Genomic DNA, 21881 nt, shown 5'->3' with positions numbered 1-21881 from the left:
TGTAAATACACAAAATAGGAAGGAAGGAAGTGTCTACCAGGCCTTCGGGCTGAGGTCACTGTACTCTATTATAACTACAAAAGTAGCATCGTATATGTCAAATTATTTCTTAAAATATTCTTAAATAATGTTTTCAATAATAATTTATGATTTATAAAGTGAAAATATAAAAAAAAAATTATAATTTTATAAAAAATAATTTTTGATTTTTTTTTCCGTATTGCCATGTTACACTTTTAGGGGTCGCTTTAATCGTCACGTGATAATTGTAGCAGACGACCTAGAAGCAGAACAAAGCGGCTATCTTCGTTATCTGAGATTAATTATTCTTTTGTCTCCCTTTTTTTTAAAAATAACTGGACTTTAATCGTTCATTAAGATGAATTTAAGGAAAATTTTCAAAGCTTTTATTATCAGCAGCAGTTTAAAATTAATGAATTGTTATTTATCAACGTAACAGTTTAAAAGAAAAGTAAGAGTTAGGCCTAAATTTGTATTTAAAATTAAAGGAAAAGTACAGTCGAACCCCCCTACAACACTGTTGATAATTCCGTTTTATATGAATTCCGTGTTATACGAGTCACTTAGATTTTACAAATACGTGAGCCGTTCACAGCCCGGCACACGTATTTGTAAAATCTAAGTGACTCGTATAACACGGAATTCATATAAAACGGAATTATCAACAGTGTTGTAGGGGGGTTCGACTGTACTTTTCCTTTAATTTTAAATACAAATTTAGGCCTAACTCTTACTTTTCTTTTAAACTGTTACGTTGATAAATAACAATTCATTAATTTTAAACTGCTGCTGATAATAAAAGCTTTGAAAATTTTCCTTAAATTCATCTTAATGAACGATTAAAGTCCAGTTATTTTTAAAAAAAAGGGAGACAAAAGAATAATTAATCTCAGATAACGAAGATAGCCGCTTTGTTCTGCTTCTAGGTCGTCTGCTACAATTATCACGTGACGATTAAAGCGACCCCTAAAAGTGTAACATGGCAATACGGAAAAAAAAATCAAAAATTATTTTTTATAAAATTATAATTTTTTTTTTATATTTTCACTTTATAAATCATAAATTATTATTGAAAACATTATTTAAGAATATTTTAAGAAATAATTTGACATATACGATGCTACTTTTGTAGTTATAATAGAGTACAGTGACCTCAGCCCGAAGGCCTGGTAGACACTTCCTTCCTATTTTGTGTATTTACATGTTAATAACATCGTCCTACAACTTTCTCTTATCCATTAAGCCGATTTAAAATCCAATTCGTACTTTTAAACTAGACAAGACGGCTCTGTCCGGTTTTCTTATTGTTTTCTATTTTTATTTTTTTTTTATTCAGCATGGTTAGCGGCCTTGCGTCGGTAAACTAATGTGATTTTATCAACAGGTTTAACAGCTTCAGGGACCATTAGGAAAAAAGAAAGGTAGTAAAAGAATTGGTAAAATTTATTTTTCGAATATTAAATTTAGTAAAAAAAACGAAATTTCACTCCATATGACTAGAAAAACAAAGCGGAACCATTTTGTTTCTTGGTTTATTGTTATCCTACGAGATAAACTTACTTTTAAATGAAAGATTGAAGTCAATTGTTCTATATAATGTTATTAAGTTACTTTAGCTATGTCACATGATTATGATTTGTAAAATGGAGCACCTATCAGTTGTAGGTGGAACACCTGTTATGGGCGTGCCTCAAATGCATTGTTTGTAGAGAAAAAAAACAGCGAAAGGGGGAAGAAACTCCTTAAATTTTGTGCACTACTATATCTTACAGTCTATTGTCAAGTGCACCGTGAATAAATGAAAGGTATCATTACTTAAAAAACCGCTTAATCTATATATCCCATTGCACAAAATGGGTTAGTAACCCACTCGATCTCTCTAAGAGTATATTTAACATTTTGTTTCGGAGTTTTGACTTAAGTTTACTTATTATTTTTTTTTCTTTCCCATCTTCCCATTTTCGTGAATCTTCTACTTCGTGACCCGGAAACATCGTATCTGTCACGCAAAGTCACGCAACAAACGTGGTGATGAACGGTATACATGACCCTTTAGGTTACCGACCAACCAAACTAAAAAAAGAAAAAAAGAAAAGAAAACAATGAAGGGATTGAAGAGAGAAAGGACATTTCTTTCTATATTATTCATATAAATTAGAGCCGTTTTTATTCAATTATCGTGCAAGAAGACAATATACAATTTTAAAAAATATATAATCACCGAAGCTACTGTATTGTTGAATTGTCATATTAAACAAAAATGTCCGTGATAAATAGGTTTTTCGGTAACACCCAACTCAATTTAATTCAGTAAAATATTTTGAATGAATCGAACCAAAAAAGGCGTTTTACACATTTTCATTCATAAAAATATTCTTTTTTTTTTTTTAAATTAATTTAAGAGCGTGCAACCCTACTCACGTTTCGCCCGTCATGAATGAAACTGTTTAATTAATTAATTAATTAATAATTTAATAATTACATTTATGTAGATGATGATGCATATTTTAGGGGAGTCTAATTAAAAAAAAAAAAAAAAAAACAGTTCGTTAAACCCTGTAGAGAAAATGTCGATTTGTTTTGTATAAAAATTTTCCTAAGGCAATAACTGTTCTACTTCGTTCGATATCTTAACATTTTGTAGTTGTAGAAAATCTTTAATACATATAAAATACTGTTAAGAAAGCAAATCTATCACCTGGAACAAAAGTGACTCAAAAATAATCGTTTTTCTAAACAAACAGACCGTTTTATGTTAACAACTGTTATTAAATGAATAGTTTTCTACCATCATTTACCAAAAATTTAAGCATTATTTACTTATATATATATATAGACTATCTTCAATTTCTTCGCTATGAATTANGGGTGACGTACGATATGGATTCATTGTTCTGTCAAATTAATAAAACGATTGTTACAAGTTGCCTAATCAGTTAAACCAAATAATGTCCAAGTTCATCATTCATGGGAAATTTGGAAAAACTTATCAAAAATTGAGTGATTCGAAAACATGGAATGACAAAAAGGATTTGCAAGTGCTTCAAGGTAAGATATCGACGTTTATACACAAAAATTAAACAAATTTACTCTCATTTTTGTTTCAATTATTATGATTTAACGATTCGATTTTGAAACATTTGCTTATTTTATATTTCTTTTTTTTTTATTAATACAGAAAACCATTTCAAAGAATTCTTGACAGTAAGTGTTTTTCTATTATTTCTGATGGTTTTCGTATATAACAGTAAGACTATTTTATAATATTATTTAATATATAAACACTTAGTTATTATATTTTAATGTTTTCACGACTTAATTAATTTAATCTCATTATTTGTAATGTTTAAAATATTTTTAAATGGATTAATTCATATTTGAATATATTATAATTTGATTAAATGGTTTGCTATAACTTTAGAAATTTTTAATTTTGTGGACACTCATGTAGGCTTATATTGTTCTTGATATGCAAGGGTGTTATCTAATTCTTTTTGTTAGCGACCCCCGTTTGGAGTAGTGGAAGGCCGTGACATTATCCTGGAATTTGGTTGTTGATCCTGGGAGTCGCGACCCCTTTGGTTGGGACACCATTTCTATATCAATGACAGATTCCTTAAATTTAATCCTAACTTAAAATCTGTAATTTATATTTATATCTTCTATAAAATGTGAGCATTGTTTTGTTTATAATAATGAAAATTTTTCTTTTCATTTTAAATTTATATATAATTTATCAGTTCTCATTCTCATTTGAAATATGACAGGCAACAATTTCAGTCCCCTCACCTAAAGTTTTTAGAATGTCGCGTTTTAAGCTTGTTCTTTTGATATAATGTTAAGTTACTGATTAGGTTATTCTTAATTAAACAATTAAATTTTAAACTTATTCATGAAATTGTCTTTCCTGTAATGTAACGTCATCATTTTGATGTAGCATACTTGCTTCGTTAATTCATAATGAAGAAATTGAAGATAGTATAACAAAATAACATAAAAAAGTAAATATTATAATCTATGATTACATCATTCCACAGCTGTTAAATATTTAAAAAGCATAACGTACCACTTGAAAGTTTAATTTTAGCTCTTAATATATTGATTATAAATGATCTGTGGGTTTAATTAAACAAATTTAAAATAATAATATAATTTTTTTATTATGCTACACAGATATTTTATTATTTTATACAGAATTTTAATGTTATATTAATATCCTAAATTCAAAAATATTGTAATCTCTGTTCACGTTTGTTGACTATAATTGTTTTATGTGAGCTACACAATACTTGTTTTTGAAAGATAATCTTTTCAGGTAAAATTTATTATTTTCTCAACAGTTACCAAGGATAAAAATTTAATTATATTTTATTTATTACTTTAAAAGATTGATCTAAAATGTTTTTATGGTTCATTTGAGAATATTTTATCATTGAATAACATGACTATTTTGACAAGTGGCTTATAAAATCAGGTTTAACTTCTATTACTTTAACTTATTTTTATTATTTTCTCAAAATATCTTTAAAGAAATATTTAAATAAATCTGATTTCTCAAATATCAATTTGATATGCGGACTTATAAAGCTATGTGATGACAGTGATTGATAATATAATGATGCTTCATCAATTTTACTTTTTTAAGCTGTAGACATCATTCCAAATCTTTCTTATATTGATAATAAATCAAATGTTCTAATCTTTCGAATAAATCAAACTTTTTTAGAACTTATCTTCCTTCAGGGAAACCGAACTAAAAGTTTATATTCTATTACATTAAACGAATAAAATAGTTCTAACAATATTTTATGAAAAATTTATTATCTTATTGGGAGATGGGTCCAAAATTGAGTTTTATTTAGACTAATTATGTAGAAGTAGTCAACAGAAATATGCTTAATTTAATATACGAATGCTTTGAATCTTCTTCAACGGCCATCATCTGGTTGCAAACTTGTAAGTTCAACGGTTCAGATTTAAATAAATATGCGACAAGTTAACCTTGCGTGTTCGATATACGTACATTCCGAAACAATTTAAATATAAAATACAATAAATAAATTCCTGTATAAAGTTAAAACGTAAAAATAAGCCACCAGTCTACACGATATTTTGCTTTAAAGGGAATACATCAATGCAATATTCGAGCAATTCGTCCAGGGAGGACTTTCTATGTGAAACTGATCCCTATTTAGGTGTTATCAACTATCAGGTTTTATCCGCTGGACCACTTGTGGGCTAATCTGTACAGTCTTCCAAATATATGATAGAGAATTGCATCTCAATTCCTTCTACGAAAACCTTCTGTTGTGTAAAATTTATAAGATAAAAATGAATTTGTCAATTTTAAAACAAATCAAACTACAGTATTTTATAATTTAATCTCAAATAAGAAAAAAATTTAATGTAAAATTACAAAATAAAATACATTGAAATATAAAATAGCATTTAATTACATTTTTTTTTTCAAAATATATAATGAATTACTTCATTTATATTATCAACAGAATATATTTTTATTATTTTTCTCCCTTGCAAAGATCTTGTCGAAGATAATATGCTGCTATCCTTTTTCGCATTCCCTTTTCTCACGATTGACAAATCTGAATTGCTTCTGGCTGAGTTCGACCTTGTACGGTCAATATGAGGATATTGTTCTAAATTCTATATACTGTATTTTACTCCTAATGAATTTAAAAATTCAGAATTTGTTCTCCAGGTGTATTAGAGTCTAAAGTTTTTATTTAAATTAGTTTAAAATTATTCACTTGTTGAATATTCAATATAATTCTTCATATATTTATTCGCAGCAAGAGTAAAGACAGTCATGGTCATTTCGTGGATTTTCTATTACTGATTTTCATAAAGATTAATTAATTTTTTAAATAAATAAATAACACGCCCGGATTTTCCTTCCTTATGTTTCTTAGAAATACTTTTAATTATTTGATTGTATTTTTAGAATAATGAGTACAGAACGGAGGTCATTTTAGATTAGAGGTTTCAGCTTAGATATTGATTCCAAAAAACAATGTAATAAACTTTGTAATATTTCATTACAAATCTGAAAACATTTAATTATTATATTCATAATGGTGATTCGAATATAATGAAAAAGTTTACTTCATGATACTATTTCTTTAACACTTTCCTCCTTGAAGTACTAAGAGAATTATTATATGAGTTCAAACATCTTCCAACAGGACACTTAGATAGTGAAAGATCTTCTCTCCTTGGTCCTCTTGAAAATCGTTTGGTATTCATAGTTTATTGCTTATAAACAATAGAGCTCAATATCAGGAATGGATTTGTTTGTATGGGATCCCCAAGACACATTTGTTCCTGTAACAACTAACGCTCATGCAAATTTCACTATACTCTAAATTTATACGATATTCATAAATACTATGTAGCCTGTTGCATTTCATTTCCTGAATCTTTCTTTTCTTGTTTTCATTCTTATTATTTTCTTTCTGTGGAAGCCCCTGGACACATGCCCGGGATGCCCACTCATAAATTCGGCCCTGCCCAACATATTTGAATTAACTCAAACTCGAACCCGGATCCTCCAGAATAGCAGTCTAGTTTCTCTGCTTGTCTCGGCTATAAAGAAAAATTCACAGTAGGCCCACCAAGATATNATTGAATTTAAATTTTATTAAACAAAATGCTTGCATTAAACTAAATTTTAAGCTATTTAAGTAATATTTTAAAATTTTATATAATAAATTTTCCTTATATACACACATACACATTACATAATTACATATATATAATCATATGTAATGTACAGTACATTACAGAACTAAATACAGCGGACTCTCGCTAATCCGGTCATTTCTTGTGCGGATGAGTGTCGGATTAGTGAGAGTGTCAGATTATTGAGAGTTCAGATTAGCAAGAGTCTACTATATTATTCACAATAAGAATGGTGTTATTTCGGATTCCTACAAAATTTCTTAATTCCTTATTAAAGTACAAATACAAATTATTACAAACAAAATATCTTAATTGTACTCCTACTTAAACCATTTATGCTTTCATTGCTTTGTGCAATAAATAATACAAATAAACATAAGAACATCAAAAATTCTCCTTTCTTTTTTAAAACCACATTTTTTTTTTCCTTATACTTTGAAATTATTTACAGTTACAAGTTAAACGTCTTGAATAATTTACAATTTGACAGTATAACATTTTTAACTGTTAAGTAATTACAATACAATCTTAATTAAATTTAAAATGGAGTTTAATTAATAATGTGTATATTATCAATTTTTAAAAAAATTTAATATATATTAAACTTTCCAAAACCTTATAAAAATAAAATACGGTATTTTTACTATTAAAAAATAATATTGATAACATTAATTTTATACATTTTTAGATCGTGTTTTATTAATCTTTATTTAGAAAATGTTTGTTCTCTTTTCATTTGATTTCGTTAAAAAAAAAAATGCGACTTGTATTTTAAATAGAACACGTGTTTTCATATTTTTTTTATACGTTTAAATCCTGTTTTGATTTGATCAAAAAATTCTTCTTAAATATAAAAATATACTGTCATGTATACTATAATATGAGAGAAAATAGTTTATTGATAATATATAAATAAAAAGTTCATAAAGAAATATTTTTAAGTAAATGGATAAAATTGTGTAAATAAATAAATTAAATGTAGATTAGTAAATTAAATTAAACATTTAAATAAGCTATTAAGAGAAATAAAATTTATCTACTTCATTACAGTAAACACGCGTGGTGAATGAATAAATTCAATGATATACAGTCTAATGGATGGCATAGGTTTGGTGAGTTTCCTTTCTTATTATCTCTTTTAACTAGTGAATTTATAAAGATAAACTGCATTTCTTCCGATTTACTTGATAACTTTTTAGTATATTTATTAAAACATACATATATATTAGTTTTAGAGACGATATACCAAAGCAGTACTAATATAAAGAAGATATTAATGTCAATGTTTGTAAGCGAATTTTCGATTACAAATAACAAAAGAATATTTATAATTTTATAGAACAGTTTTTGCCAATAAATATTTATAATATAAAAATTTCCCTGTTCGGATTATGTAATATTCACCCTATTCGCTATAGGCTATGGCGCCGATTCTTTTTTTCTTAATATTCGTATACGGTTATTTATGACTATTTAATTATAGAAAATATAAAAGAGGGAAAATAGTTAAAACGATATATCGAAACAAAAATACAGGAGACAGAAAAATAAACTTTGACAATTAAAGCAATTGCAATTTATAATTAGGTCTAGTAGACTAATAATAAATCCAAGTAATTATAGCGTGTAGGGTGCTCGTAAGTGTTCGACCCAAAGACTTAACTGTATTTTTTTTTAATTTTTCTAAATATTAGAAATTATTATCGAGCGAGAATGCTACTAAAAATATTTAAAAAAAGGCAAGAAACGAAAATAGATATGCACTCACCTGTGAATAAAAGGGTCACGTAAATGGCCCGATACCACTTCTCACACCAATCCATAGCTACCTGTTGGACCATAGATACGACATGACGATTTGCCGGACCATGGTATGAAACTAAACATCCAAACCCCCCACAGCTAGAGAGCTGGACGAAACGTAACGTTCATTCCTTTATAGATTTCCGAACGATACTTAGCCCAACTCAACCCGCTCACTAGCAGAAGACGAACTGCGCGATCTAGGTAACCGGCATCCACGTAACGGTGCATGGGTTGTGACACAGTTCCCGTTACTTGTGGCTCGAGGCATCGACTGGCTTATAACTGGTTTTGACTCCGTTTTGCTTGTCTGCCTTGAGAAGGTGTTGCGCCTTATTGGAAAGTTTGGCCAATACAACGTCCTTGATATCGTTTCTTTTCTTTTTCGCCTCATAAGGTACACTTATCACTAAATATATGAGATTTTTCTATAAAAATCTTTAAATATACACGTGAGAAATTCTATACTTTCTCTCTATTCTCTTCTAGTTCTCATTTGCATTTGGCATTTCACCTTTCTCGTTCTACAGAACCGCCCTTACTTCTAACTTGGTACATCTTGATTTATGAAGAGAAAGATAAGGTTATTTTAATGTAGTTTCGTTTCGTGTTAAGCAGGTACTACCTGTCTGTTCTGTTCTTTTCCAGTCTATAAAATCTAACAGATAATTTTACTTTATATAAAATCCACTTTTACCTGAATATTTCAATAACTTTTATGAAATAAATTAATGTGTGAGAAAGTACTGCCATGAATAATTACATATTTATATTCTTCCTGCTTATTTAAATAAATAATATTAATGATTATTTTTACAATTTTTATCAATTCTTCTGAATAAAAATAAAAATAACATAAAATACTTTTCAAATCTCTTAATGAAGTATTTACTGTGTTAATTAAATCGAATTTACATTGAAATACTGTATGTGTTGATCTGTTAATACATTATAATTAAGTTATTTTTGAATGAATTTTATAATATTTTAAACATTTTTAATTACGTTATCGGCCAAATGAAATATTTCGATCGTATTCTAACAATCGGGTGACGTACGATATGGATTCATTGTTCTGTCAAATTAATAAAACGATTGTTACAAGTTGCCTAATCAGTTAAACCAAATAATGTCCAAGTTCATCATTCATGGGAAATTTGGAAAAACTTATCAAAAATTGAGTGATTCGAAAACATGGAATGACAAAAAGGATTTGCAAGTGCTTCAAGGTAAGATATCGACGTTTATACACAAAAATTAAACAAATTTACTCTCATTTTTGTTTCAATTATTATGATTTAACGATTCGATTTTGAAACATTTGCTTATTTTATATTTCTTTTTTTTTTATTAATACAGAAAACCATTTCAAAGAATTCTTGACAGTAAGTGTTTTTCTATTATTTCTGATGGTTTTCGTATATAACAGTAAGACTATTTTATAATATTATTTAATATATAAACACTTAGTTATTATATTTTAATGTTTTCACGACTTAATTAATTTAATCTCATTATTTGTAATGTTTAAAATATTTTTAAATGGATTAATTCATATTTGAATATATTATAATTTGATTAAATGGTTTGCTATAACTTTAGAAATTTTTAATTTTGTGGACACTCATGTAGGCTTATATTGTTCTTGATATGCAAGGGTGTTATCTAATTCTTTTTGTTAGCGACCCCCGTTTGGAGTAGTGGAAGGCCGTGACATTATCCTGGAATTTGGTTGTTGATCCTGGGAGTCGCGACCCCTTTGGTTGGGACACCATTTCTATATCAATGACAGATTCCTTAAATTTAATCCTAACTTAAAATCTGTAATTTATATTTATATCTTCTATAAAATGTGAGCATTGTTTTGTTTATAATAATGAAAATTTTTCTTTTCATTTTAAATTTATATATAATTTATCAGTTCTCATTCTCATTTGAAATATGACAGGCAACAATTTCAGTCCCCTCACCTAAAGTTTTTAGAATGTCGCGTTTTAAGCTTGTTCTTTTGATATAATGTTAAGTTACTGATTAGGTTATTCTTAATTAAACAATTAAATTTTAAACTTATTCATGAAATTGTCTTTCCTGTAATGTAACGTCATCATTTTGATGTAGCATACTTGCTTCGTTAATTCATAATGAAGAAATTGAAGATAGTATAACAAAATAACATAAAAAAGTAAATATTATAATCTATGATTACATCATTCCACAGCTGTTAAATATTTAAAAAGCATAACGTACCACTTGAAAGTTTAATTTTAGCTCTTAATATATTGATTATAAATGATCTGTGGGTTTAATTAAACAAATTTAAAATAATAATATAATTTTTTTATTATGCTACACAGATATTTTATTATTTTATACAGAATTTTAATGTTATATTAATATCCTAAATTCAAAAATATTGTAATCTCTGTTCACGTTTGTTGACTATAATTGTTTTATGTGAGCTACACAATACTTGTTTTTGAAAGATAATCTTTTCAGGTAAAATTTATTATTTTCTCAACAGTTACCAAGGATAAAAATTTAATTATATTTTATTTATTACTTTAAAAGATTGATCTAAAATGTTTTTATGGTTCATTTGAGAATATTTTATCATTGAATAACATGACTATTTTGACAAGTGGCTTATAAAATCAGGTTTAACTTCTATTACTTTAACTTATTTTTATTATTTTCTCAAAATATCTTTAAAGAAATATTTAAATAAATCTGATTTCTCAAATATCAATTTGATATGCGGACTTATAAAGCTATGTGATGACAGTGATTGATAATATAATGATGCTTCATCAATTTTACTTTTTTAAGCTGTAGACATCATTCCAAATCTTTCTTATATTGATAATAAATCAAATGTTCTAATCTTTCGAATAAATCAAACTTTTTTAGAACTTATCTTCCTTCAGGGAAACCGAACTAAAAGTTTATATTCTATTACATTAAACGAATAAAATAGTTCTAACAATATTTTATGAAAAATTTATTATCTTATTGGGAGATGGGTCCAAAATTGAGTTTTATTTAGACTAATTATGTAGAAGTAGTCAACAGAAATATGCTTAATTTAATATACGAATGCTTTGAATCTTCTTCAACGGCCATCATCTGGTTGCAAACTTGTAAGTTCAACGGTTCAGATTTAAATAAATATGCGACAAGTTAACCTTGCGTGTTCGATATACGTACATTCCGAAACAATTTAAATATAAAATACAATAAATAAATTCCTGTATAAAGTTAAAACGTAAAAATAAGCCACCAGTCTACACGATATTTTGCTTTAAAGGGAATACATCAATGCAATATTCGAGCAATTCGTCCAGGGAGGACTTTCTATGTGAAACTGATCCCTATTTAGGTGTTATCAACTATCAGGTTTTATCCGCTGGACCACTTGTGGGCTAATCTGTACAGTCTTCCAAATATATGATAGAGAATTGCATCTCAATTCCTTCTACGAAAACCTTCTGTTGTGTAAAATTTATAAGATAAAAATGAATTTGTCAATTTTAAAACAAATCAAACTACAGTATTTTATAATTTAATCTCAAATAAGAAAAAAATTTAATGTAAAATTACAAAATAAAATACATTGAAATATAAAATAGCATTTAATTACATTTTTTTTTTCAAAATATATAATGAATTACTTCATTTATATTATCAACAGAATATATTTTTATTATTTTTCTCCCTTGCAAAGATCTTGTCGAAGATAATATGCTGCTATCCTTTTTCGCATTCCCTTTTCTCACGATTGACAAATCTGAATTGCTTCTGGCTGAGTTCGACCTTGTACGGTCAATATGAGGATATTGTTCTAAATTCTATATACTGTATTTTACTCCTAATGAATTTAAAAATTCAGAATTTGTTCTCCAGGTGTATTAGAGTCTAAAGTTTTTATTTAAATTAGTTTAAAATTATTCACTTGTTGAATATTCAATATAATTCTTCATATATTTATTCGCAGCAAGAGTAAAGACAGTCATGGTCATTTCGTGGATTTTCTATTACTGATTTTCATAAAGATTAATTAATTTTTTAAATAAATAAATAACACGCCCGGATTTTCCTTCCTTATGTTTCTTAGAAATACTTTTAATTATTTGATTGTATTTTTAGAATAATGAGTACAGAACGGAGGTCATTTTAGATTAGAGGTTTCAGCTTAGATATTGATTCCAAAAAACAATGTAATAAACTTTGTAATATTTCATTACAAATCTGAAAACATTAATTATTATATTCATAATGGTGTTTCGAATATAATGAAAAAGTTTACTTCATGATACTATTTCTTTAACTGTTTCCTCCTTGAAGTACTAAGAGAATTATTATATGAGTTCAAACATCTTCCAACAGGACACTTAGATAGTGAAAGATCTTCTCTCCTTGGTCCTTTTGAAAATCGTTTGGTATTCATAGTTTATTGCTTATAAACAATAGAGCTCAATATCAGGAATGGATTTGTTTGTATGGGATCCCCAAGACACATTTGTTCCTGTAACAACTAACGCTCATGCAAATTTCACTATACTCTAAATTTATACGATATTCATAAATACTATGTAGCCTGTTGCATTTCATTTCCTGAATCTTTCTTTTCTTGTTTTCATTCTTATTATTTTCTTTCTGTGGAAGCCCCTGGACACATGCCCGGGATGCCCACTCATAAATTCGGCCCTGCCCAACATATTTGAATTAACTCAAACTCGAACCCGGATCCTCCAGAATAGCAGTCTAGTTTCTCTGCTTGTCTCGGCTATAAAGAAAAATTCACAGTAGGCCCACCAAGATATTTTCTTATACTGCCAAGTATTCAAAAATCTTGTATATAAAATATAAAGATGGGAAGAAATTTATTCTATGATTAATTACTTATTCTCTATAATAATTTTCGCATTTTTTATTATTACGTTTAGTCCTCAATAATGTAGAAAATAAGAAATAATGACAATAATAATAACGAATTAAGTACTTTCATTCTATTCTTGCTTCAATTTACTAACTTACGTAGCTTTTCAAGCGATAAGAAAAAGTAATAAGTAGGTTACTTTCGCTGTACAAGTAAATCAAATGAGAATTTTTATTATAATTATTTTTAATCGCATATTTTGCTTTCATTATTTTCGGTAAGTTTTCGTTGATATGCCAAATTGATTTTTACTATTAATTTATTATTCATTGTACTGTCGATGCCATTATTTATTTATTTATTCTTAGTAAATAAATGCAATTAAAATTAATTTATTTATTCAAACTCAATGATTTTCTCTGCAAATATAAGAAAATAATTTAATTTTTGTGACATTTATTAATAGAAGATTGATAAATACTACTTCACCGTTAAATAACTTATCAATAAAAGTACTATAAAGTCACCAATGGCCAAGTGGATAAAACACTGAACACTCGTTTCGAACTCACGTCCAACTAGTGGTGTGTTCGTGTCTCACCAACCGGCTGGCAACGTGGCCTTTCTGGGTTTTCTTCACGTTAGTAACACCTAAATAGGGGACCAGTTTCCCATAGAAAGTCCTCCCCGGAGGCATTCTCCTTGGGAGGTCGCCCTCGTGTCATATAGGCCTACATAAAAATTATCAATTAAGAAACAATCGCGCATTAGGATGAAGGATTAGAGTTCGAGTCTGGTCTAGGACCTCATAATTTGTTATGAATAGTAGGATTGGGGAAATACTCCATAATCTTCGCCCCTTCGGACGACCCCATTGCTGGTCAGACTTTCTGTAATGGGCGCAATCATAGTCTATAATGTGCAAGGGCGTTGTGATAATTAATCAATCAACTAGTAATTAGAGAATTTGATCATTTTATACAGGTATTTGCATAAAATAGCTACGGCATACACACGAGCCATTATTTAACTTAATTCCATAATCCTTCCCTATATTATAAATTCAAATTTCCTTTATACATTTACAAAACATAGTCATGACTTTTGAATTATCTGTTACATTGTATTTTCTTCAGTAGCTAAATTTTTTTTTAACGTATTAAATTTCAGTAAACAAAAAAACTATATATGTAAAAATTACTATCGTTATAATATTCATAGCTATAATATTTTTTGTGAAAATCCATATATAACAAAATGATGTCATAAAATGACAAATATTCAAGGATAACGTTAAATTATAAGTAGCTGCACGATATTAAAATAATTTAAATTCTCCCACAGAATGAAATAAAAAGATATGGAAAAATTTATTTCTCGAGCATCAGTATAAAAGTTATTTTCAAAAGTGACGTGTATTTAAACTGGTTATAAAATGGAATGATTCTCCTGTATTTTCCAAAGTATGAAACTAAACTGGAATTCATTGTATAACTGCAGTTTGACCTGTCCTTATTTAAAAATGTTACGTGCAGTTCACATTTTAAGCTTATAAACGGAAGTTTAGAATAAGAATAACTTTCATAAAATTATATAAAAATAGTAAAATAGATTAGAATTGCAGGCAAGGAAATAAAACAATAATAAATAAACTACTACTAACTAGAATTACATTAAGATTGGTAATTTTATAATTGACGTAGAGCCTGGTAGAGGAAAGCAAAAACGGGCACAGGGCGTACAGAGCCCCACAAAAATTTGGCATTTTATATAAAAATTATAATAAAGTGATAAAAACTACAATATCTTTTGAAAATGGTTTTATTGATTTTTTATATATATACTTCTATGGCTTTGAGAGGACCTAACGTGAAATAGGATCAAAGCCAATTAGTAATCTTCTGAAATCTGCTAACTGAAAATAATATATTTGTATGTAGTTAAAATTACATTTTTATATTAAAATCGATACATCAAAAAATGTTAATTTACGTTTATTATCTAAATACAGTATAAATGCTAATTCACATAAAAGTGCTATAACATTTCGTGTTAATGACTTATATAAGACTGTACTTGAAAGACGGAGCCGTGTTTTGCATTATTTATAGTTTAAGTTATTGTTTGTAAGAAGGAAAATTAAAATATCTAAAGAATTGAAATTTTCGTTTCAGGTCCAGCGTCATCCAAGTCTCACATACTTCAAGGCGGTAGGAATGAAAGCAGAAGTGAATTCAGCCACAGCATTTCTTACACGTTTGATTACCAAATTAAATAGCAAATTAAACATCAAACAAATTATGCAATTCAAAAAACATTTACACGGCATCTTGACCATCAAATTTGCACAACATTGGTACGAAGACAAACCTTGGAAGGGTCAAGCCTATCGCTGTATTCGTATTAATCAGTTATATCGAAATGATCCGGTATTGTGCGAAGCTGCCCTATTAGCCGGCATAGAATATAAAGAATTAAAATTACCTTTAGAGTTTACGGTGTGGATAGATCCGAAAGAAGTTTGTTGCAGGTGAGACAATCTATACATAGTTTTCACTAACATGCAACACCTTTGTTTTAAATCCACGAGTACATTTCAAATTTTATCTTCATACAACCGTAATTTAATTTCCACAATGCACAGTTTTTTTTTTTTAAATTTAACCGTAACATAAATTAATTGCAATAATATAAGTCAGATTTACAGAACCTGCAACTCACTTGTCAATTCTTTTTACACAAAATTCATCGGCAACAGTTTTAGCTTGTACAGTACAAGAATTTGTGTATCTCATTTCACACAATACTTAATTTACAAAGCTTAGTATCTTAGCTAGTACTAGATCGAGAACAAGTTTTAACTAGAATACACAGTATTTGTAAGTGTCCGGACCCCTAAAAACATGAGACCCTAGGGAAAAGCCGAGATTGCTTATAGGTAGGTTCGATACCTGAAGCCATTTATTTCTATTGCGGCCTTATAAAATGGTACAAGTTTAATTCTGCTGTCATGAATTTGGAATTATAAATGTAGGCCCCATGTTTTCTGTTCTTTTTTCAATGAAGAGAGACATCTACAATTTATGTATACTTTTGGTATATGTATACTGAATTGATATATTTATACAGTACCAGATTGCCCACTAGGCATGGAAAGAACAGGCCTAATGCCCTCGAAATTTGAAAAAATAAAACAATTTTATCTTTGCAACTGTATCATAACTTATAATTCTATACCTACAATTAGACGTTTCTATTATTACATAGAAGTGCTTCGTCTTAATTAGCCACTATATTAAAGAAATTCTCTATACAAGCGGTCGCGTGGGATCTCTACGTAGTGGCCTTCCCATCTCTAACCTCTGCGTAAAATGTCAATGAAATCTGTAGTTTCTTCTTGTAGAAAGTTACTTAATTACTGTTTCTATGAAATTAATACTTTAGAATATTCATGTAAATAGTTTATTGCAAACATATTCGAGAACTTGCAATTTATAAAGATTTGCGTGTTCAAATTCAGTCACAGTTAATGTCCCAAATACTTTTACACCGTTTACGTATTAATATAGGTTATAACTATAAAAATTAACTAGTTTCATTAATTAAAATTATCATGCATACTCCAAATTTCGTTAACAATAAATCAGTTTTTAATTCGATTCGACATCATTTACCGCAGGGAAAGAATTAAAAAAAAAAAGCCTGGAAAATTTAGAAAAATTTCTCCACCTTCATTTCTTTTTATGTTAATAAGCAACTTTGGTGTAATTTTAATTGCTGTTCTATTTTCACCCACTATGTCACATAGAATTGTGCTGTTGACGAGGAAAAATATCATTCAAATGGCAATTAATGAATGGTTTAAAGTTTGCAATTATTTATCTATTTATAGCAATTATTTACTGATATAAAGATCGCTGACCTCGATATAAAACTAGTTGTAAAGAATAGCAAAACGTTAAATGCGATAGAACTTAAAACGTAATAGATCATCTTACTCATTCTTCCTTAAGCCAACACATTTACAAGTTTAATAATCATTTAAAATAGCTGTAAAGCTATAAATAAATTAATTGGGGCTATTTTAAAATCTAATACTCTCTCTTAAATAGCTTATCCATCCGTTTATATTAAGACGAAGCGACTATTTAAGTCTGTCTCTTACACGTACGCCTAAACAATTGATAGGGAATGTGAATTTCTGTATGTTGTAAACAGGAAAAGCTACCGTAGTATTCTCTAACACACAGTAGACCTTTATGCAGATAATAATAATAATAATAAAAATAAAAGATTAGGATATCCGTCGCTCTATAATTATGAATGTAGCAATCATTTTGATAGCATAACGGGTAAATTAATTTCTGTTTTGAAATATTACCGAACTGGAAAACCTTTTTTTTGCAGTAGAAATAATACAACAATAGATTAATCACTAGAATGAAGTTCCGCCTATTAGTTTATCCTCGTTTAAACATATTGTAAAATACTACATTGGTAACGTTAAAGGATAGAGCTACAGAAAGACCCATTGTTCGATTCTTTAAAGGTCATTTATAACATACACGATTGCAATCTATTTTCGCTCCTACTTGATCGAAACATTCACACTTAACTTTAAAAAAAATCAACTCCTAGTTAATAATATCATGTTTATTTTAATCTCACTTAACAGCTAGTGAAATATGTCATTGTTTTTTGGTAATTTTGAAAAATTTATTTTGGCGAATGACTCCTCCAAAGATTCATAATCCATTCTTATTTTAATGATCTTCAAACTTCCATTTTCTCCCACGCTATGAATATAAAACACTTGATTCATATTTAAACTAGAACAATCTACTTACAGTAAAACAAGCTTCCCAAACGTTTCTCTGTATAATTATACATGATTTATATTATTAAATATGAACTTAATTTTTAGATTTGGAGAATCTCGAGGCTCCATATTTACCATTGCTTCTTTCACAGAAGAGAGAAAGCATCGTACTGATCCCAGTTGGAGTCTGTTAAAACAGGTTAGAATTATTTACTGTTTATAAATTACAATCACGTAGAAATCACTGTACGAATTTTCCTGTACAATTCGTATCTGAAAAATAAAATTTATTAAAATTATTTTAATGAATGTCATTACACGATTAAAATATGATTTTAACGACATTTTAAAATAATTGCTTTGGAGAAAAACATTTTAAATCATCCACGTCAGATAACTTGAATTGCAAGTTTCTCCTTTACGCTTCTCAAATTTTAATCAGGAAGAGGGATTAGGATTGGATTAATGGAAGGCGGCAATTCAACACGTGGGCAATCTGCCTTTTCTCTACGAGGAAACTGGCTCCTATTTAGGTTTGACACGTGAATAAAATCCGGAAAATTCCACGTGGTCAGCGTTAGTGAGGCGCGAACCCACGACCAACTACAGTATTAGTATTCAGGAGGAAAAGACCACTCAAGCTATTATTATGAAAGACGGGCTAAATTTTTTTCTAAATTTTAAATCAATGTTTACAATATTTGCTTTAAAACTTTCTTTTATTCTTAATTGTAAGAGATAAAGATTTGTAAATAAAAACAAAAAAAAAAAATTCATAAATACATTATTATTATTGCAGAAAAATAAGTCCTAAATGGATCAATTTTCTATGATTACCATTTCTGTAACATGCAAATTATATAAATGTATAATATCACAGACATATTAAAAATTATTCTGGGATTATAAAACATTATCTGAAATCTTTCATTTTTTTTCTTCCAGGTCGAGGATGTTGGATTCGAAGAAATCATAGATAAAAGACACAAAAACTTTTGCCAAAACAAATCGAGACGTCATGGAAGATAATGCTTCCACGGCCATTCTTGGCATTCAACAAACATAAAATTTCAGAAATTCTATCATCTTTAAGAGACAAATCCATATTTTACGTCACTCATTGTTATTTATTATTTTCTCACTCAATTAAGAAAGGCTGATTAATTTTTTTTAAATATTTAATTATGCTAATTTTAAATGTGCTCGTCTAGAAAACCATTTTTTGAATATAAAATATTTAAAAAATCATCTAGTAACTTGCTTTTTATATACAGTATATTAAAAAAAATTTTGATTGATTTTCACTGTGTTATTTGAATTAAAAATACTTTCCTCGTAAACACAACTTTAAAAAAAAAAACATCTGTATTTGATCCAAATTTATCATTAACATATACATTTACCCAAGGTCATCAAGGTGGAAAATATGCAGGAATGAATAATTAACCCTCTTTTATGGGAATCATTTATCGATGACAGCTCTTCCCCAAGTGATTTGGAAGACTTTTTTTATATTTTATTTTCTAGAAACCAATCTGCAGATAGAAATTACCTTCAAATTATACAATGTAATTCTAAGAATTTATCAAAACATTTCTTTTAATACTTTATAAACAACAAAAATTCAGAAAATGTAAAAAATTTCATCTAGATATTTTCCTGGAGACATAATTTTCTTTAATTTAAAAATACTTTAACATTAACCCAAACACTTAAGTTAGAACAATTGAAAATACTACATTTTTTTTTTTTTTTAAATATATTTAAATATGAATAAGTTAAAGTTTTATACTAAATAATCATGTAGGGTGGGAACATTTTAAAATTTTGTAAAAAATTATGGAACTTACTATAATCTTTTCTCTTATATAAACATGAACTGTTTAAACAACTTGTACAGAAACAAAAATTTTAACAGATTATGTATAAAACTGTTTTCTCTCTTCATCTACAAAACACTAATTTTCTTCCGATAACTTCACAATAAAATCTATAATTTGTGGGTTTGTTTTTTTTAATTTTCTGTACATATATCTATATGTTTTCATTCTTATTATTTTCTTTCTGTGGAAGCCCCTGGNTTATATATTTATATATGACATCTTAATTATACAATTTTCAATACATGGATCTATTTGCATTTCTGTACATTTATTTATTTATTTTTCTTAAAATATTGGGCAAATTATTGATCCTGTTTTATATTTTTTTCTTATATTACACAATTTTATACATTTAAAGTTGAGAGTTTGATTTTTTTTTCCTTTTTTCAAGGTGGAGAAAGACACCAGAAGTGTTTGGTAATCTTATCACTTTCAATCACTTCAGTAACATCAGGAAATTTTGTAACATTGGAATTTCGTTATCTCCAAATAATTCACAGAATTAAGAATCTTTTCAAATTCATTCTGGATGGAATAAATTCTAGGATAAAAATTTGTTGGGCGAACGTCTCGGTTTCCGATCTAAACTTAATCTACAACCGTTAATTCTATAGATGGGGTGCACTTCCAGGTATGTAAGTTTTTTATAGATTTTCTATTTGTGTTCAATTTGTTCAAAACGTAACTGCTACACTGCACGTCAAACTTATACACGCCCGTGTGAAAAAACACGAGGCCGCATTCGTGGCGATAGTGATCGTGTGGTAAAACCTGAAAAAGTATTTCAAAATTAAGCAAAATTTAATAGAAAATTTGGTAAGACACTTGTGACTTATTTCTACCTTTGGAATTAGAACTTTGTCACTTCCTATGATGGCTCTCTTATTTTCTAATCGATAATTATAATGTCCGTTTTGATGGTCTTGATAACCTTGGATGCAAAGTTGAACAGATTCAAGAATGGCATCTGAAAGAATTCATACAAATAAGAATTTATTGTAACTAATCATTTCCTGTCTCACGAATAAAACATTCATCTTACCTGAAATATTATGTATTGTGATATTAAGTACTACCAACTCGCCCACGATAAAATTAAATTCCTCTTCGACTTTAAATTCGTGTCCATTCAACATCATCTCTATAAAGTATGGTTTGATGCTTGTATTAATTAATATTAAAATTACTTAATTTACTCCAAATGAATTATTTTTACCCCAATGAATTGGCGATATCATTATCACGTCCATCATACTTTCCGTCCAAGTTACATCTACGATCGAAGCACGACCCGAAATTCCTATTGTCGGGTATGTAATTGTCAAGGATAAAATAATGCATGTGTGTCATACAGAACTAAAATTATATTTATTAGATTCGTTAAAATTAAGAATTTATTTAAAATACATGAAAAGGATATCAAAGTCCAATTTAAGTCGACCAGATTTACTAAATGCTGGTGACAAAGAGACTGAATGGTCGTTTCATTTCCGTCGCCATCTTGGTGAAAAGCAACGGGTGGGCATCTTTCGACGGCAACGGGAATTCGGCACGTATCTTTGGCTTCGATCAAAATCTTCTTGTTGGTAGAATACTGAAGCTCCATTTCGTAATTGGAAGCATTGAGAATGTCTAATACGAGATAACACTGTGATGGCCTGAAATAAACAATGAATTGCTTTAATTTTTAAAAAATTATGAATTAAAATAAAATTAATAATTGTTAATTAAAAGAAAAACATTTTTACAAAAATTCAATTAAAAAAAGTCTAATTCTCAT

At 28.1% G+C, this 21881-nt stretch overlaps 3 protein-coding genes and 1 long non-coding RNA gene across 6 annotated transcripts in view; 2 read left to right on the top strand and 2 right to left on the bottom strand.

The window, feature by feature from the left end:
* The window catches only part of LOC111636008, a 58374-nt gene extending 40033 nt beyond the window's left edge, over nt 1-18341 (bottom strand). The window contains exon 1 of the mRNA XM_023381161.1: nt 18247-18341. Within this exon, the coding sequence (XP_023236929.1) occupies nt 18247-18289 (43 nt within the window). The 5' untranslated portion in view covers nt 18290-18341. The remainder of the gene's footprint in view (nt 1-18246) is intronic.
* Nucleotides 116-20612, top strand: LOC111636011. Its single transcript, XR_002758474.1, has 3 exons — nt 116-472; nt 7771-7832; nt 20493-20612. It is a non-coding gene; the product is annotated as an uncharacterized LOC111636011 (long non-coding RNA).
* On the top strand, nt 9450-19434 carry LOC111636010 (protein BTG3-like). Its single transcript, XM_023381163.1, has 5 exons — nt 9450-9752; nt 9883-9908; nt 15574-15929; nt 18324-18417; nt 19164-19434. Exons 1-5 carry the CDS (start codon nt 9653-9655, stop codon nt 19245-19247), a joined length of 660 nt encoding a protein of 219 aa, XP_023236931.1. The 5' UTR covers nt 9450-9652; the 3' UTR covers nt 19248-19434.
* The window catches only part of LOC111636007 (trafficking protein particle complex subunit 9-like), a 44050-nt gene continuing 42535 nt past the window's right edge, over nt 20367-21881 (bottom strand). For all 3 annotated transcript variants that reach the window (XM_023381157.1, XM_023381156.1, XM_023381158.1), the window contains exons 21-25: nt 21522-21759; nt 21318-21411; nt 21144-21242; nt 20944-21068; nt 20367-20872 (exon numbers count right to left, since the gene is read on the bottom strand). In XM_023381157.1, the coding sequence (XP_023236925.1) occupies nt 20690-20872; nt 20944-21068; nt 21144-21242; nt 21318-21411; nt 21522-21759 (739 nt within the window). In that variant the 3' untranslated portion in view covers nt 20367-20689. The remainder of the gene's footprint in view (nt 20873-20943; nt 21069-21143; nt 21243-21317; nt 21412-21521; nt 21760-21881) is intronic.

The sequence above is a fragment of the Centruroides sculpturatus genome, unplaced genomic scaffold (genome assembly GCF_000671375.1).
Source record: "Centruroides sculpturatus isolate CEXI.00-Female unplaced genomic scaffold, Cexi_2.0 scaffold1015, whole genome shotgun sequence".
In the NCBI taxonomy this organism is placed as follows: Eukaryota; Metazoa; Arthropoda; class Arachnida; order Scorpiones; family Buthidae; genus Centruroides; species Centruroides sculpturatus.
This window is presented reverse-complemented; position numbering and strand designations above follow the sequence as displayed.

Coding starts and splice junctions, on each gene's coding strand:
- LOC111636010 (XM_023381163.1), top strand. CDS start 9,653: ATGTCCAAGTTCATCATTCATGGGAAATTTGGAAAAACTTATCAAAAA. Junction 9,909..15,573: donor ATTTCAAAGAATTCTTGACA/GTAAGTGTTTTT, acceptor TTTTCGTTTCAG/GTCCAGCGTCATCCAAGTCT. Junction 18,418..19,163: donor GTTGGAGTCTGTTAAAACAG/GTTAGAATTATT, acceptor TTTTTCTTCCAG/GTCGAGGATGTTGGATTCGA.